The sequence below is a fragment of the Macrobrachium nipponense genome, chromosome 28 (assembly GCF_015104395.2).
Source record: "Macrobrachium nipponense isolate FS-2020 chromosome 28, ASM1510439v2, whole genome shotgun sequence".
Classification (NCBI taxonomy): Eukaryota; Metazoa; Arthropoda; class Malacostraca; order Decapoda; family Palaemonidae; genus Macrobrachium; species Macrobrachium nipponense.
Genome location: NC_087217.1, coordinates 63,213,880 through 63,231,202, shown reverse-complemented (window position 1 = coordinate 63,231,202; position 17,323 = coordinate 63,213,880). Strand labels below are relative to the sequence as shown.

Genomic DNA, 17,323 nt, shown 5'->3' with positions numbered 1-17,323 from the left:
TCGGTAGTCCTCTTCCACTTTCCCAAAAATATGTTTCCTTACCGTCATGGCAGGGTATTTCGTAAACACCCGAAATTATAGTATTCTTATCGTTATTGTTGTTTCTAATTAGTTTATGGCTAATCGTGTTTGGGTATTTGAAAACTATTCTAGTATCTTTCTGGCTATTGTTAGCATAGTTACATTATTTGTCGAGGTTGGGATTAAATGGGAGGGGTGAAAATCTGTTGGGTTTTTCCTTGGGGTTGTTAACAGGACGATAAAATGCTTTCTTTGCTCGTGAAATGGCTTCGTCAATAAAATGATCGGGGTATCATAGTCTTCTGAAGGTTGATCGTATGTGCTGAATTTCTCCATCGACAAACTCCGGTCGCATATTTTAAACGCACGTGGGGCAAAGTTCATTACTACATTGCTCTTAATGTTATTTGCATGGAATTAATAAAAATTTATATAACTTTCTGAGTTGGTTGTTTTACGATACAGAGAATTTAAATTTATGATTATTGTGATCTCTTACAAGAAAGGGCCTTGAATTATGCCATGATTAGTACAACTGGCCATGTTAAGGGGGATCATAAAATGACAATTTGTCCAAAATTGCATTTTTCCTAACTATACAAACCTGAGGTCCTTTTACAATAGGAAGGTAACCAGCTGCCGCTAGTTACCTTCCTATTGTAAAAGGACCGAAAGGTTTGTATCCCGTGTCGGAACAAATAAAAAAATTGAAAGCAATTCCTTTGTCGTCATTATTTAACAAACCATTGCATCATGAAATGAACTGAAACAACTAAATTTACATTTCGACTGCAACGAACCTTTTTCAAAACAGCATCATAATCTCTAATATATATATTATATATATATATATATATATATATATATATATATATATTACGATCACAAGTAACACGTGAAAAATGAAAAGCAGCTGTACCTAGCGCTTTCGTGTATTCTTGATACACCTCATCAGGGTACAATATATAAAAGAATGAAAAATAGCTTCGAAATATCAAAGGTAAAAATAAAAACAAAAAAGTAAAATACAGAACAATCAAACAGCCTAGTCAAGAAGCAAATGGTCCACAGCCTAGAATCACACTTAAAGACAACAACAAATGGAAATGGAACTACTAAGCAGTCAATTACATAGTTACGAAGTTGTCAACAATACATTTCGTAAGCCAGTTTCTAGTTTATATTGTCCGTTGCTAATATTAAAAACACTACTTGACTTATATTTTATTCTATACTAGATTCTATAATATTTCTTTAATAATGTCTCTACAAATAAAATTTCATATATATATATATATATATAATATATATATATATAATATAATACTATATATATATATATATATATATATATATATATATAAATGATATAAATGTAACTATTATCCCTCCTCCATGACGCTAATATATATATATATATATATATATATATATATATATATATATATATATATATATATATATATATATATATATATACACGTATATGTGTGAAAAACTACACTACATTAGAAAAATACAAAATCGAGACTCATTTGTCGTTTACATGTGCCGAAACAGAGCAAGTAAATTTATTAAAAATTATTTACGGCTGATAATGCCGTGTTGTTACTCTGGCTGAACTGCAGGTAAGAGAGAGATTCCATACAAGTCTGACCATTGCCGAAATGTTACCGCAAGAAAAAAATTCTAGAAAATTAAGTTAAATACCTGACCTCGGTTTTCCATACAACCTCTTAGGTTATACGTCGAAATCGCTACCGTTTCTTTCTAGCTCTTATTCCAGACAGACGATATGCGTCAAAATTTGTAAGCATGACACGAGAGGTACTTGAGCCGATGCATTATTAGGCGAGGGCTGCCTTGAAGCAACCCGGTTACTGGCACAAGACTCGATTGCTCAGAACACATACTCCTGGATATCGAATTATTTTTCAGCAGTTTGAAAAATCGATAAAAATATAAAAATACCCTTCCCATCATTTGTATCGTTTCATAAATAATCACAAGAACGGAAAAGCGCTTCTTAAAGGAAAACATTTGTCCCAGACTTTCCTCCACAAAAAAACTGACTGTAAGGTGTGCTAGAGGGCCGGGCCCGGTCGCAGCGGTTGCCAACCAGTGGTCCGTGAAGAAATTTTGATTGTCCGCAGAAGAATTTGGACATATTTCAATTTTTACGTTATCTTAACCCTCTTCAGGCAACCGTGATGCAAATTGTACAGAAGACAGAGAGCCCAGTGTTGCCAATTTAGCATTTCTAACGCTAGGTTTAGCACTCTAGGGCGATTTAGCATTAATCCAGCATTTAGCAGAAGCATTATTAATTACAATAAACTAAACATTCTAAATATGAATTTATCCTAATGTAGTGTACATAAAAAGCATATCAAATGAAACTAAACATGTTTTGTTTCATAACCGTATCGATTGACAAGCATTGTATTCCTAATGCTTCAAAGTACAAAATGTTTCAAAACATTTGGGTTTCAGTCTTTGATGAGAATAACACAGTCACTATCCCTGCTTTAGTAGGAGCCAGACAACAGTGAACAAATATCATACTAAAATGTGTAATAATTAAACTAAGTATTCAATTTTTGTAACAATTAAACCATAACTTTGTTATATTTAATAACTTCACCTCATATTAATAAAACTTCTGATTATTATTCATATATAAATGTATTTAATTCTTTAAAATTCATATCAGTGGTCCGCCAGATTTAAAATGATACATTTTGTGGTCCATGAAGTTCGAAATGTTGGCGACCACTGTGCTAGACGTCGCTTTTGGGAGAATACAAAAAATTAGTATGAAGTGTTGAAGACGAAACTGTGAAAAGTGTAGTAATTGGTATGAACGTGGCTTAGGGCATAATTCCCAAGGACTTCGTAGCTATATAAAAAAAAAATGATACAGGAAATACCTCAACACGTTCAAGCGCATGTGGCGGCAATTAATATTTCATCCGGCACTCTACCATGAAGGTTCGCAATGAGTCACGCGAGTAGCTTTCGGCAGCCTGTCATATATAGACGTACAGTAACTCGGCTTATCTAATCGGCAGGTTGTTATTTAGCAATGGTTTCTTTTTTTCTTTTTTTCTTTTTGCAATCGCGTTAAATAGCAAATGAATAATCGAAGAACTAATAAAATACCTAAGCATACTTTGCAAAACACATGCACACACACACACACACACACGCTTTGATTAATATTTCCAAAAAATTTGGCTTCGAGTTAATACTAATCTCTACCGTAGCTTACAACAAAAACAACAGGTTTTTTCGTCACTCTGAAACGTCGTCTCTATCCAGGCGAGTTATTAAAAAATAATAAATAAAAAATATGGCTACGCGGCCCATTCAAGCGCTTGAGACAATGAAAAACGGGAGGTGGGCTGGTTCGATAGCAAGATAGAGAGATTCTGGAGGTAAAAGAAGTATAAGAATCTCGGGTGAAACTGGGAAAAACCGGTGGCCACGGAAAAACCCTGCGCATGCGCTTAGTGCACAGAGAAATTGGTAATAGCCGAGATTTTGGATAGCAGTTGAATGAAGGGAAACAGGAATGAAGTTGCTGTAAAAGACTAAAAGTGGGTGCAGCCATGGAGCCTACAGTACACCGCGGAACCACACTCTGGCAGCTTCCCTTGACATCAGGAGGCCTGAAATATCAATTTTTTGAAGAAAAAAAATGAGAGTCCATCCTTCGAGTGCTATGCTAGGGTGGACATGACAATTATAATATGGAGCATGCGGTATAAAATCTCAGAATGTCACTGTATTATAATGTAGGCCAAAGTCCCTTTGGTGTGGGCTTACATTACGAGTGACTAGAAAAAGTAAAATGTAAACAGAACTATCCCCATAAGGTCCTGGAATTCAGTCGAGTCGTCGTTTACGTCAGTGGTCAACATCAAACTTACTCCCTTTCATACCAGACCACACCTTGGAGCAAGTGCCCGTGCTGGCATACGTCAGCTTAATCTGAACCACCAACTGAGATAAGTGTGGGTCTAATGAAGGCCCTCCTCGTTTTTCAGATTCTTATTACCCAATAGTCTTTCGGAATACATTGAATTAACTCTACCTTCAGATTTTGGGGTCTATAATATCCATATAGTTGTTGATAAGATCGGCTTGCATAAAGATATCAAATAAATGAGTATACGTAAACACCAAAACTTCAAATTCGGTTAACTTGATCTGATTTTGTCTGTTCCCAGCCTGTTTACCATTTCATAGTGTTCGTGATGTATGAGGTAGAGATCGACCATCAAAAATACAGGAAAAATATGAAATCTTATAACTTAAAAATTCCTGCTCGTTTTCCAAACCGATATCAACGTCCGACTTTCGATACAAGAGGAAGTAGTTCAGCTGAAATAAACCTATACATTCCAGCACCAAGGAATTCGCTAACAACCTCCAGTCTCACTTTTGATATAACATGCATTCAAAGCATCCCACTTTGCATGGATAAAAAAAAGTGAATAATGCCATATTCATAACACATCAAAACGGATTACCATATTCATGAAAACTAGATGTCTAATGACAAATCTCAGCAATCAATCCGGATCAAGAACCAGACTTGTCTGACCAATAACGGAGATGGAATACAGAAGTGACCGTCAAAATACATTAATAAATTATTTACAATACTTTTTGTCTTTCCTTTCATATGCATCTTTGACGCAAACATGTATAAAATTATAATGACATGCGTACAAGTGTGAAGCCAAGATCTATGAGAAAACTGTATTCTATAATTATTCTCGGTTAAAATAACTGCAAAAGTATCAGAACATTCTAGGAGGTGAATCTAGATGCAACTGCATTGGCCACTTTCGTTTATGGAAATGTAGTACCATCCCAGAGCAAAGGTATAGTCAGCCACCACGGGCAAACGGCATGGTAGACAGGTTGAGGTTGGAGGCGGAAAGTGGACGGTTAGGAGATGGAGAGAGAGAGAGAGAGAGAAGGCCCACACGAGGGGATTAATACCTTATCCTTGCTTGCTGTAGGACTGACCTTTAACCTTGGTCTAAATTATTCCTAATCTCTCTGTGCGGTATTCTTGCTCTGGGAGCGAGAGGAATCGGATGCTCGGAGTGAGCTTTCTCGGGTCTGGCGCGAGCTTCTTGTGAATCGCTCTTCACCAGTGTTCCAGGCAGCATGTGTTGTGGATCTTATCAAACGACAGGTACGTCTGTTATAGTTTCGTTACTTTAGTTTTTGGATTTTATACCTCTTAAATTTTTTTTGTTTAACCTTGTTATTTTGCTTGAATTTTCTGATTTCACAATTTGCAAGGTCAACAGGATACACATTTTCCTCACAGCTATTCTTTCTCTGGCGCGCGCACGTGTACTGTGTATAGTACCTGTGCGTTAATTTGTATGGTGTTTTTACGTTGCATGGAACCAGTGGTTATTCAGCAACGGGACCAACGGCTTTACGTGACTTTCGAACCATGCGTTAGTTTTCTGCGAGATTAAACGTATTCAAAGAAAAACTTGCTTAAACTGGAAAATCAAGCCCGATACTATTTAAATTTCAGTCACAGACATTGTTCCGTAAAACTTGTGAACTGAAACAGACCGAGGTTTTAGGACGTTACAGAAATACGTGAGAATGAATAATATATAAAACTTGGGCATATGGGCAAGGGCTCGTGTCGGGAAGGCCATTCAGCATCTTCATGGCAATGAATATACGACTGGATTCTTAAGAAATAAGTAACTAAAAACTCTCACACACAAGTAAATACGAATGCAAAGAAATTGTATATTATTCACATGTATTTTAAGAAATGATCATAAAAATACTTAAATCGAAAGAGAAACCCATCCTTGTCGTGCTGTTCATAAATCGGCGGCAGCGCACCAGGAAACGCTTGACTGACAATAGCCAGCAGCGAAGCGCACACTGGACTGGCGCCCTGCTACCATACAAAATATGGTGGACGTTGGCGCACTCCTACTACATAAAGCATGGCGCCCACTGGTACACTGCTACTATGTTAAATACGGTGCCAAATGGTACACTGCTACAATGTTAAATACGGTGCCAAATGGTACACTGCTGCCACATTAAATACGGTGCCCAACGACACACTGCTACCATAGCTAAAATTCAAATGAAGTTCGATATCTTGTTGTTGTTGAAGATTAAGTCAGCTTGTGCTGGCACGGGCTCTTGCTCCTAGAGCAGCCCGTAGCTGAAATATCTGTAAAGATACAAAAAACAGCATATTTGGCTATTTCGATATCCACTAATATATCTTTATGCAAGTTAGCACATAGGACCCCTGTTGTGAAATGATATGGAACTCACAGGATTCTAGGATAGAAGAGACCATACCTAGGTCCATCGTTAAGTATGAAAATCTCAAAGGGTTTCATTCCTCTTCCATGACTAGTGTCTCATGTGTAGGCCAAACTCACTCGATGGGAGTGAAAGCATTATATAAATGCAATTATCCCCGTGCTAAGAATCTTTTCAAGCATGCCGAACAAAATGTCAAAAGTTCCATCCCCAGAAAGCTGCCCACGCCTGGATTCCATGGGCCACTTCTTAATATAGTTCCTCCCTCCCCTTGGACACCAAAACAACTATAGTCGAACCAAAATAGAATAGGAGGGCGGAGCTAAAGTAGATAATACAGTAGTGTCAAGTTTACAAAATTCATGGCATGTAAATTATATTGGACTAGGACTTTGACAGAACTCCTATACGGAATTGTCACAGAAGTTATTATTTTTCAACTAAAAAGTCGTTCAGTTCATTTATATTACCAGAATACCAAATAACAAACCTTACACTCGTCGTAAACGTGGCATGGGTTTTGAGCAGCTTTGCCAAATGTACTCTAAGGTCAAGAAGTCTTCTAATCCCTTTAGTGACCTTGACCTAACCATACAAGAGAATGGAGAGTCCCTTCGAAGCACGATTAAGCGGCCAGGCGAAGGAAATCGTCTACAACGTTTTTAAATATTTACAGCAAGAAAAAAGAAACGACGGACCATTAATTGACGTCTCAAGACTGATGGATCGCGTGACTGCTGCAACGGGAGTTAGTAAAAGAACCATATATCGGTTGCTTCGAGAAACTAAAGTTGAAAAGAATCCTGATTTTCGTGAACCAGTAAATCAACGTTCAAAAACTGTGACAGCGCTGGATGATTTTGGAGAGGTGCTTGGGTCACATCCGGAATTTGTTCTTAATCTTTAGCCTCTGGGATGTATGAGTCAATGCCAGGTAGAAAGAAGGGTCGACTCAGATAACCATAAATGTTCTTCGACGAAGTTTGGCAGAGCTGTATTAATCTATTTTAGCTCCGTCCTGCTATTCGATTTTAGTTCGACTATAGTCCATATTCTCAAAAGTACCATGGAAAAAAAATGTTAAATTTTCAAATAATTTACTTGAAATCCAAACCGATTCGTAGTCATTGTAATTTAAAGAAAGCCTTCCTCCCAGTATCAAAGATGTTGAAAGCGTTAAGGCCTCTCCACAGTCCACACTATACTGATTAGTTTCAAAACTTAATCCTTAGACTCCTTACCCTTGGGAGCAATAATTATCCTTGTCTAGGCCTACTCTCAAACGCATCCATGGTAAATCTCTTAATGCATTGAGTCAAACTGGTTTTTTTTCGCATATAAATGAAAATCTCATACAAAAACACAAACGCACACACATTCTTGGAGCAATTCTGCTCATAGGTATGCGAAGCTCCATTCTCTCCAAAACCTTAAGAAATATACAATTTCCATATATTTTTTTTTTCCTTTTATGCAAATAAAAAATAGTCCACAGTTCATTCTCTATTTTTGTGGTTTAAAATAGTCTGCACAGTTCAGCAATATTTTCGTTCTGAGAGATTCTTTTTTTATTCCCCTACTCGTCTTATATCTGAATTGCTTCTACTTGCCCCGAGGGCAGTTTAACTCGGCCCAAAGTCCTCTAGGAAAACTGGCAACGTAGCTCAATATTTGTGCCACTTCAAGAAAAAACATGTTAATACTTTTACAGAGTACAAAAACATTTCAAGAGGTCTTAATATTCGATAACGAAAATAAAAAAATATTGAAGCTTTATCATGTGTTAAGCTAGCAGTACATTCATTAATAAAAACAAAATTGATAGGGAACGACGGACATGGCAATGCCGCGCCCCATCCTTGCCTTGCCCAAAACGGCTATAGTGCGTTTACTTTTCTAAGGGCGGTGTCACACTATGCGGCATCACCGCTGCGACGAAACCGTATGCGGCGCCGCACATGGTGATATCACACACAAACCAATGAGTGCGGAGCTGCCGTTTCCGCCGCATGCTGCGGCAGTGCCGGACCGCCGCAACGCCGCATCCGGCCGATTGTCGTGGGAAAACCTATAATGGGAAAACACAACAATTCTGTGCACGTGGTCACACCAGACGGCTACGCAGCATCCAGCGCTCACCTGAACCATTTGCGTTTACAGCTATTAAATGTTTGACGTTGATTTGTTCATTGAATATTCATTGAATGCATCCATGCAAGGCCAGCACTCTGGGAAAAGAGTGATAGAGAATATTGCGATAACTCGAGAGCGAAAGCATGGATTGAAATTAGCGAAATACTAATACACGAGAAGTGGCCACTTATGGAATCTGCATTAAATGGGTGAACCCAGTGTTTACGACGACTTGGCTCTTTCAGTAAGCCCTCTGCTTCTAATGCACAAATAACTTTTAGTTTGGACAACATGATTGTCAACCTACTTCGCCGCTTATGTGTGACAGGACGCAGGCAATGCGGCGGTGCCGCATACGGTTCCACCTCAGCGGCGGCGTGTCATGTCTACGAGTATGTCAGTCCCATTAAATACTTCCCGCAGATATAATCCTTCTTAAGAGGATTCGCTTTAGACCTTGGGAGTCGAGGAAAAGGTCTTTGCATCTTCCCTGTTAACTCTTTTATTTTTTTTTATTTTTATTCCCGATTCTATTAAGTTATTCCTTCTTTCTCTTTCTATAATTATAGATGCGCACTGAATGGCCTGTTGGCTCCGGTGTTTGGACTTGAGACCTAATTTCATAAGTCAATAGATCTATTATGCCCTTAGAAAAGACAACCGTTCATTCCTTCTTTGCATAACATTTTTATCAAAATCATCCAAGTCAGTCACAGGACTCACTTTCTCTTTTCTCTTTTGAAATACTGGAGATTCCACTATTTCCCGCATCTCTTGCTTCCTTGTTAAGTCTACGAATAGTCAATTCTGACACTTTTGTTGCTTCAGATGTTCTCTGGATAGCCTTCGAAACATCAGTTACAGGACCTTCAAGATGATTTTATAAAATGAAGTATTTCAGGAAATTATAGAATATTTCCTTGGTCTCAGGTGGTGGATGAAGGCTTTTGTGAGTCACTTGGAGCGTCCATTCATACTTATCACAGTGGCTGATCGAGAGCGAGTATCCTTTAATGATTTTGACCATGACCTTTTAAATCCTCTTAAAAATAATAGGTCTCCTAAACTCACCGGGGAAAAATATGCCATATCTTCATTTTCGTTAATGATAACTGGGGTTCTAACGAATATACGAAATAAGATATATTCAAAATATCTGATGGAAACAAAGAACCACATTTCAAGAAATGAAAACTATTTCAATAGAATCCATGATAATAATATGATTACCATAACATGAAAATTGGCAACACATGATATCTGTGCCACACCACAGCGATCTTAGAAAAGTAAACGCACTGTAGAAGGTTTGGGAGAACTGTGCGAATCATTGTTTGGAAACAAAGTTTGCAAACTTTGTTCCTAAACAATGCTTCCTAGCTTGGACAGGCCTTTACTTTCAAATTAGTTATATTCTCTGAAATCCCCTCACTGTCCGAAAGCATGAGCAATATCAAATTAAGCATTCGTAATCAAATGGCAAACTTCACCTAGGATAAGTCTATCGGCAAATGCAAAAAATGTGCCAAACTTGAACAGACCCATGGAACAAGAACTAAATACCTTTGTCACAGGTTCGTCGTTATAGAGAGAGAGCATTAAAGTATGAAACCCCCTGTCCCCGGCAAAAAAAAAAAATAAATAAAAATGATGTGCAATCTAAGCAACGTTACTGGAAAAAACCAGAATTGGGCACAATAACTAATCATTATTAGCGATATGTAACTTAGAAATTAATAAGCCAACTTCGTCATGCACTGCTGTCATTGTTTCATAACGCAAATGTTCTCGTCTTGGCGCCCTTATAAGGTAAGAATTGACGTTATGGTAATTCTTATAAAGTCTTCCTTTTTCTCTGTCTGCATTCATTAGAGCAGGGAGAAATCAACCGTTCTGTCGCCATTTAGAGATGAAGGCTGTGGTTGACGTGTGCCTCGCCTAGACCGATTGGCGACAGGAAGCTTCTTTATAAGTGGCCGGTCCTGGCATTTAGCCAAGTCCTCGACTGACGGTACTATGATAACTTAACAATTAGCAACCCACCTTTCCCACGTGCTCACAACACACAAGCACAAAATCTCTCTCGATTTTTCCCTTTCTAGAATCTTATGAAGGATTTCCTAAAACTCCTTCGCCACGTCGATGGAAAGCTGATTGAATCACCTACCGGCGCAACAAGAATGTAAATGAAAATGCTGACGTTTATACATTGCTTAAGATGCAATAGGCGTAACTGGCGAATTACCGCTGCATGAAATAGAAATGAAGGATCTTGGGTATACCTTTTTAAAATACGTACTTGGTCATAATAAAATGCAGCCTGGTTGCTAGTAGCTGGACCATTATCAACATCAGTATGCATACGTACGTTAGGAAAAGAGCAATTATCTACCCATAAGTCAACACAGCGATGCTCCATACGACTGATAAGATTTTCCTAGTCCTCATTCGTCTGTATTACAAATACGGTAACTTCCAAATGCGAAATGTAAATTTAAAGCACACGAAAAGTTTTTTCTCTCTCTCTCAAATTCTGTTGGTTGTCATGATGAATAATTTATAAAATATTCTTGCGCGTTACTTTTTTTTTTTTTTTTTCCAGTAACCGCAATCACAACCCCCGCCAAATCACCCATAAGTAAAAGTATAAATAATTCCTGACACGCTGAAGGGGAGAGAGAGAGAGAGAGAGAGAGAGAGAGAGAGAGAGAGAGAGAGAGAGAGAGAGAGAGAGAGAGAGAGAGAGAGAGAGAGAGAGAGACTAATGTTAGTATTGGAGTGAGAGATGTGTATTTCTGGTGATAGAAGTTCAGTCTCGACGTGGTTCGTAAGTCACGTAAAGCCGTTGGTCCCGTTGCTGAATAACCACTGGTTCCATGCAACGTAAAAATACCATACAAACAAACTGTATATTAGTTTGTTGCAGGCCTGTTCCCTTGTTCATATCAGTGTTTCTTTACAGGTGGTGCCCGACCATGGCTATATACGATGCTCGTCGTGATAATGGTAATGAAATTGTCTATTATGCAGTGGGGATTCCTTAGACCGCCAAGTTTAAATAACAGTCAAATAACGGTAAGCCAGTTGAAGAGTTTGCGTATTTACATTTACCAGCATTACGTATGTGCATACTGTTATTGTTACATACATATATACGTGTATATGTACATATATATATATATATATATATACACATATATACACCTATAAAAATGACTAACAAAAAGTAGCGCAGTCTATTTATCCATGAATATATGTATGGCCATAATATAGATAGTATAACTGAACATACTTTGCTTTGGAAGTAAATTTCACTATAACAAATAAATAAATAAATAAAATCAAACAGTAGTTTATGTTTATTTATCCATGAGATATACGGATGGGTATAATATAAATATAACGACTGAACATTTCGCTTTATTAGCAACTAGGCCTATAGTGCAGTTATTTATTACATTCTTTCAAAGTGCTTCTGTCAACGTGCCCCCATAACCTTTGATATGCTTAAAATTTGTATTTGGTCTCCGATCAAAAGCCATCCAAGGCTTGTAAACGACTGGATTGGTAAAGAGGGCCAACAGTAACTCCACTAATCCTGTTCCTTATGCGTATGATGAGCAAATTTTCATAAACGTGATATGCTGAACGTAATCTAATGTCAGTTGTTTTCAATATGGAGGTTTAGCCAAGCAATGATTCGCCAGCCGTTTCTGGTTTTGGGAAGCAACAATATTGCTGTATTTACTAAACCTGCCTAAGAAATAGTTACCTATTTGAGGTTGGGATGAAGGTGCAAGTTGCTGTATATTCAATATTGACTCAGTCCGTGAGACAAGAGACTAGGGTAGCCTAACTGAACATTTTCCTTGCAGCCCTAATTGTAAGGAAATCCTTAAAAGATGCAAATCATGCCATAAAATATATAGAAACAAATGCACAATCCCCATCCTGCTTTGTGCCTATATTTAGCTATCTCCCGATTACCTATAATATTGGAAAAAAAATTGTGTGATGTATTTCGGCAGTTCTGCTTAATTTCGTGGAGGGCTATTTGACTTGGATAACATATTTTAGCCTATCAACCTAACCTACCGTGCCTAATCTTATCTTCCGGGTTTCTTCGTTATCACAATCAACCGGTTTACTATGGGGGATTCTCTTTTCGGCCCTTATTTGTTCCCGCCGACTCCTATTTACCTGCCAGTTACAGTTGCTAGTTTACAGGAACACATTATAATGTTGTGTTACAGGTGTAACAAAATGTTTAAGAACGTATTCAAAGTACGTACCTTACCTCAGAACTACCTCCATTTTCATTCCACAGGGCTTTCCTTCCAACGATGAGCCAGAGTACTTTTACGAGCTGCAGGCTACTGTCCCTACCAATTTCACCATAGAGGAAGAGACCTTCTGCCAACGTCATCCGGATATCGAAGTGATCACGTACGTACATTCGGTCATCAGCCACGTGGAGAAACGAATGAACACCCGCAGGACCTGGGCCCGCGTCGAGACCTGTGGCAGAGGAGTGAAGTTGGGCGTCGTGTTCGCCGTAGGGCGATCTAAAACAAAGGAGGAAGAAGAGATTGTTCGGAGAGAGAGCGAACTCTACCATGATATTGTGCAGGTGAGGTTTTTACAACACTCATGGTCAGTAGAAATAAATTCTTGAACGAATGGGGTTTCATTTATGAGCAAGGCGCTGAGTTTGTTAACTCTTCAAAATTTGAAACGTAGACTGTTCTGTTAGGTTACGTTCAAAATGCTATGGTTTAATGCCAGAACAAGCTCCCTAAGTAATATTATGACGTGGTTTAGATATACATTATCTTTTCTAGCAAGATCGTGAGTGCCGTAGTACATGCATCACAAATTGACATGCATATTCAAGTACATATACTCCAAACTGACACATTTTTTTATTACTTCAGTCTCAAATATTGACTATCCGGTCTTATACTCATGATCATTAAAATCATCAGTAATCGCTATTAATTCAGCACTACTCAAGAATACAGATCACTTTAGAATGCCGCAGGGAGCAAAATATGTGTTTTCCAGTAGACTCAACATATCGTCTTCTTGCTTGTATTGTAATTACGTTCATGTTTTACTCACAGGGCGACTACACTGACGACTATCGTCTCCTTAGTTACAAGGGATTATCATCGCTCCACTGGATCAATAAAAATTGTCCCTCTGTGCCCTGGACTCTTCACGCTGATGATGACATTGTTGTCGATGTATTCCTCTTGAAGAACGTAACCGATACCACCAGCTCCAGCGTAGAGGATGGATTCATCTGCAAACGTCTGGAAGGGCCGGTTAGAAGGTCTGGAAAGTGGGCCGTGCCGCGGCTGCAATACCCTCAGGATCAGTACGACACATATTGCAAGGGCACGTTTTGGCTCTTGCCTACCAGGAAACTGCAGGACCTCTTGCTTGCTTCCAGCAACGCCACTTTCCTCTGGGTGGACGACGCTTACGTGACGGGAGTCCTTGCGAAGGAGGCCAGCATCGGCCATCGAGACTTCAACGAACAGTTTGTCGAGGCCGAGTTTCGCGAGGACCAGGTGGGTAGGAACATTTCCTGGTACCACTTACCTGAGGAAAAGAGAATAGATCTCTGGCACAAGATTCTAGAACACAACAATTGCACGTAGTTACTCAGGAATAAGTTATTTTCGTATGGGCTGATGGTCAGTGCTACCATTGCTTGTGTAAAGTCTCGCTTGTAATATCTGAATCCAGGGTGTGAGAATGTCGGATTACTCAATTTCTGAAAACAGAGACTATCATCAGATATTATTTCCACTTGGCTTTATGATAATACCTTAACATGGACTATCTAAAGATATCTGGGTATTTCGTAATTCTGATATATAAAGTTTAGACGGCTGAGAACGGCACTGTGGTGAAAAGCGCAGTTCAACGACTTAATATTCAAGAGACTTTAGTACTTTGGTGTTCATCTATAGTACAAGAATAGTTTGTAGGTTTAACAGATAACGTTTCTGGTATGCAATGTATCCTGTAGTTATTAAACGAATGTCAATGAGCTAGTTTTTAAAATAGAATTTTTAAACTTAATTGTTCAGAACTACGCTCAAGTTCTTAACACCAATTAAGAACCATTTACTATTTTGATTTGCTTACTATTCCAGGGGAATACACACCATGTTGAATGCTAGTTATGAAACCCTGCATATATGCAGGAAGTCTTGCGTTTTATGGAACAGTATGATCTCATAATTTTACGATGAGAAAAATACCTCAAATTAGACTGTGATAATTGTTTAAGGTAATATATTAGCTATGATCAAATGGTTCCCATAGATTATGAGTTGACGTTTACGGAGACAAATATTCCGGGCAACTTCAGCCCGTGAACATCCAAGAAATGGCTGTTGTAAAGGACTCAAAAAGATGAAAACTTTACTCAACAAAGCAACAAGACTAGATACTAAAGTATAAGTTTTCTTTCTGTGAAACCAAAAGTCCAGATTATTTCATATATTCAAGATAAATTTAACCGAATGGTTTCGAGCCATGACATTACAGTTAATATTTTGTTTAGGTAGTTATGCCGACTGAGCTTAGGGTAATAATTTAGTTTTTATTTACATGGTGCAGATAATAATTTTTTTTTGATGTAGCTGATATCAAGTAAAAGTTTTCTCTTTGTAGCATTTTTATCTTAAAACGTGATTTAAAGAAAAAAAGTGCTTAGACGGGTAACAAAACTTAAACCTGACTGACTGAAGAGTATATGTTTTTTTTATGCCAGCTCTTCACTATGATGTCAGGTGTGTAATACTTTGCTTGTGTTTCATTCAAACGTATTACGGGAATGAGTGATTATGCAGATTTCGACTTCTTAATAAGGATGACTTTTCCACGATAATAATCTTACTCCCTTTTGACATTTTTTTCAAACCTATAATGTATAGGTATATTGTATGGTATCTACCCAAAATAATTCTTAGTATTTCATGCTTTCAAACGTGCAAGATGAACATTTTGGTATTAAGATGTTTTCATAACAGGAAAAGCACTGAATAATAAACACCGACTCTATAATGTGTTACTGTATTAGGAGAAATCTCAAAACTATGAATAAAATATTTTTGTATCGCCTGTTTCCTTAACCAGTATGAACATGCAAACCTCAAAATTAATGTGAAATTTAAGAAATGGAGGGGAAATATAAAGATCTCCATCGAAAAGCCTAGGTAACCCAAATAAATGCCTTACATACGCATGAAATCGGAAATCTGTGTACGTAAAATGCTACGTCTGTGTGCAGATATTTAAGTTATCAAATAATGGTGCAAGAGAAATCTAGGAGTAAAGCAGACGAATAATAAAAAAAAAAAAAAACGGCGAGAATAACATTACGAATGAGGGGAGGCAGTCGAATTGAATTTAATTGAAAATAGAATTTAGGTCAAAGGCCATGCACTGGGACTTACGAGGTCATTCAGCGCTGAAAGGAAATTTGACAGTAAAAACTTTGAAAGGTGTAACAGGAAGAAAACCTCGCAGTTGCACTATGAATCAATTGTCAGGAGAGGGTAGAGAGTAAGACGGGAGAAAGATAATATGAAAGGAGGTACAGTGAAAGGAACGGCAGGGGTAGAAGGCAAACTGCAAAGAACGTGCAGTAATAACCAGGTCCTGGTAATAACTACAGTGCACCGCATGAGGTGCGCTAACCCCCTTCGGAGAGAAGGCATCCGAGCAACAAGCAATAAAGCAAAACATTAAACAAGTCTCTCTCTCTCTCTCTCTCTCTCCTCTCTCTCTCTCTCTCTCTCTCTCTATATAGACAACTAAAACCTACTCATACACAAACATAAGTATGCATATTAATAAGTGTATATTTGCACCTCGTCAAGATTGAAGCTGGCAAACAGTAAACTTGTCCTTGTTGCAGCGAATTGCTGCGATACAAACCTGACCCGTTACGGAGGGAAAACATATTTTTGTAAAGCCAATTGCCAGAGCTTATAAATAGACACGAAATTCCACGTGAGAGAAATTAATTCTCACAGGTCTGACAGTGCTGATTGTTAGTTCCATCTGCACAAAGATTATGAACTTTTGTGGCAAGTAGAAGAAAGTAGAACTGGATAAGGGCACCGAATGATAAATTTATAACGAGAAGAGAAAATTCACTTTGGTGTACATGAAAGCGAGGAAAATAAGACCCATGATTTTGAAAGGCTACAGTAATAGGATGTCACTCAGAGGCCATGTTGCAGAGGCAACAATGCAAAGGCCAAGGTACAGGGATTGTCATACAGACGCTGTGGCATAGAGGCTATGACACAGTGGCCATGGTGAGGATACTATCAGATGAAGGCCACGATACTAAAGCTGTCACACAGAGCCTGGGTGCTGCAGCTATCACACTAAGTGCAGAGCAGTGCTGCCACACTCTCGGATTGGAATTATCGTACTGGCTCCTCAAAATTATGGGTTTTCAGTAAAAAATATCGTACAAAATTGTAGATTTTATCGTAATTATTATCTCACACTGTTTCTGATATTTAACACATTTTTATAATTTGACAAAATAATGAATATATGTATGATTTCTTTGTAGTCATTAATATCTTGCAATTTACATATATAATTAAGAAAAAATACAAATGAAACATTTCTCTCTACAAAAACGAAAAAAGATGGAATTATGAATAATTAGTTAATGTTATCAACAATTGTTATGGACAAATAATTACTATATTGTATTAACACTGTGGTAAAAAAAGTATACAGCTTAGAACGTCACTTCTTTCCATAATGTAAACTAAACTGATAACGAATT

The 17,323-nt window shown here is 37.9% G+C and overlaps 1 protein-coding gene and 1 long non-coding RNA gene across 2 annotated transcripts in view; one reads left to right on the top strand and one right to left on the bottom strand.

Moving 5' to 3' along the window:
• LOC135201816 (uncharacterized) overlaps positions 1–12,920 on the bottom strand; it is a 55,786-nt gene extending 42,866 nt beyond the window's left edge. The window contains exon 1 of the long non-coding RNA XR_010311610.1: positions 12,783–12,920. This is a non-coding gene — a long non-coding RNA (uncharacterized LOC135201816). The remainder of the gene's footprint in view (positions 1–12,782) is intronic.
• LOC135201815 (beta-1,3-galactosyltransferase 5-like) lies at positions 4,856–15,625 on the top strand. Its single transcript, XM_064231089.1, has 4 exons — positions 4,856–5,233; positions 11,453–11,565; positions 12,818–13,120; positions 13,614–15,625. The coding sequence occupies exons 1-4, from the start codon at positions 5,206–5,208 to the stop codon at positions 14,154–14,156; spliced, it is 987 nt and encodes a 328-aa protein (XP_064087159.1). The 5' UTR covers positions 4,856–5,205; the 3' UTR covers positions 14,157–15,625.
• Positions 15,626–17,323: the final 1,698 nt, after the last annotated feature.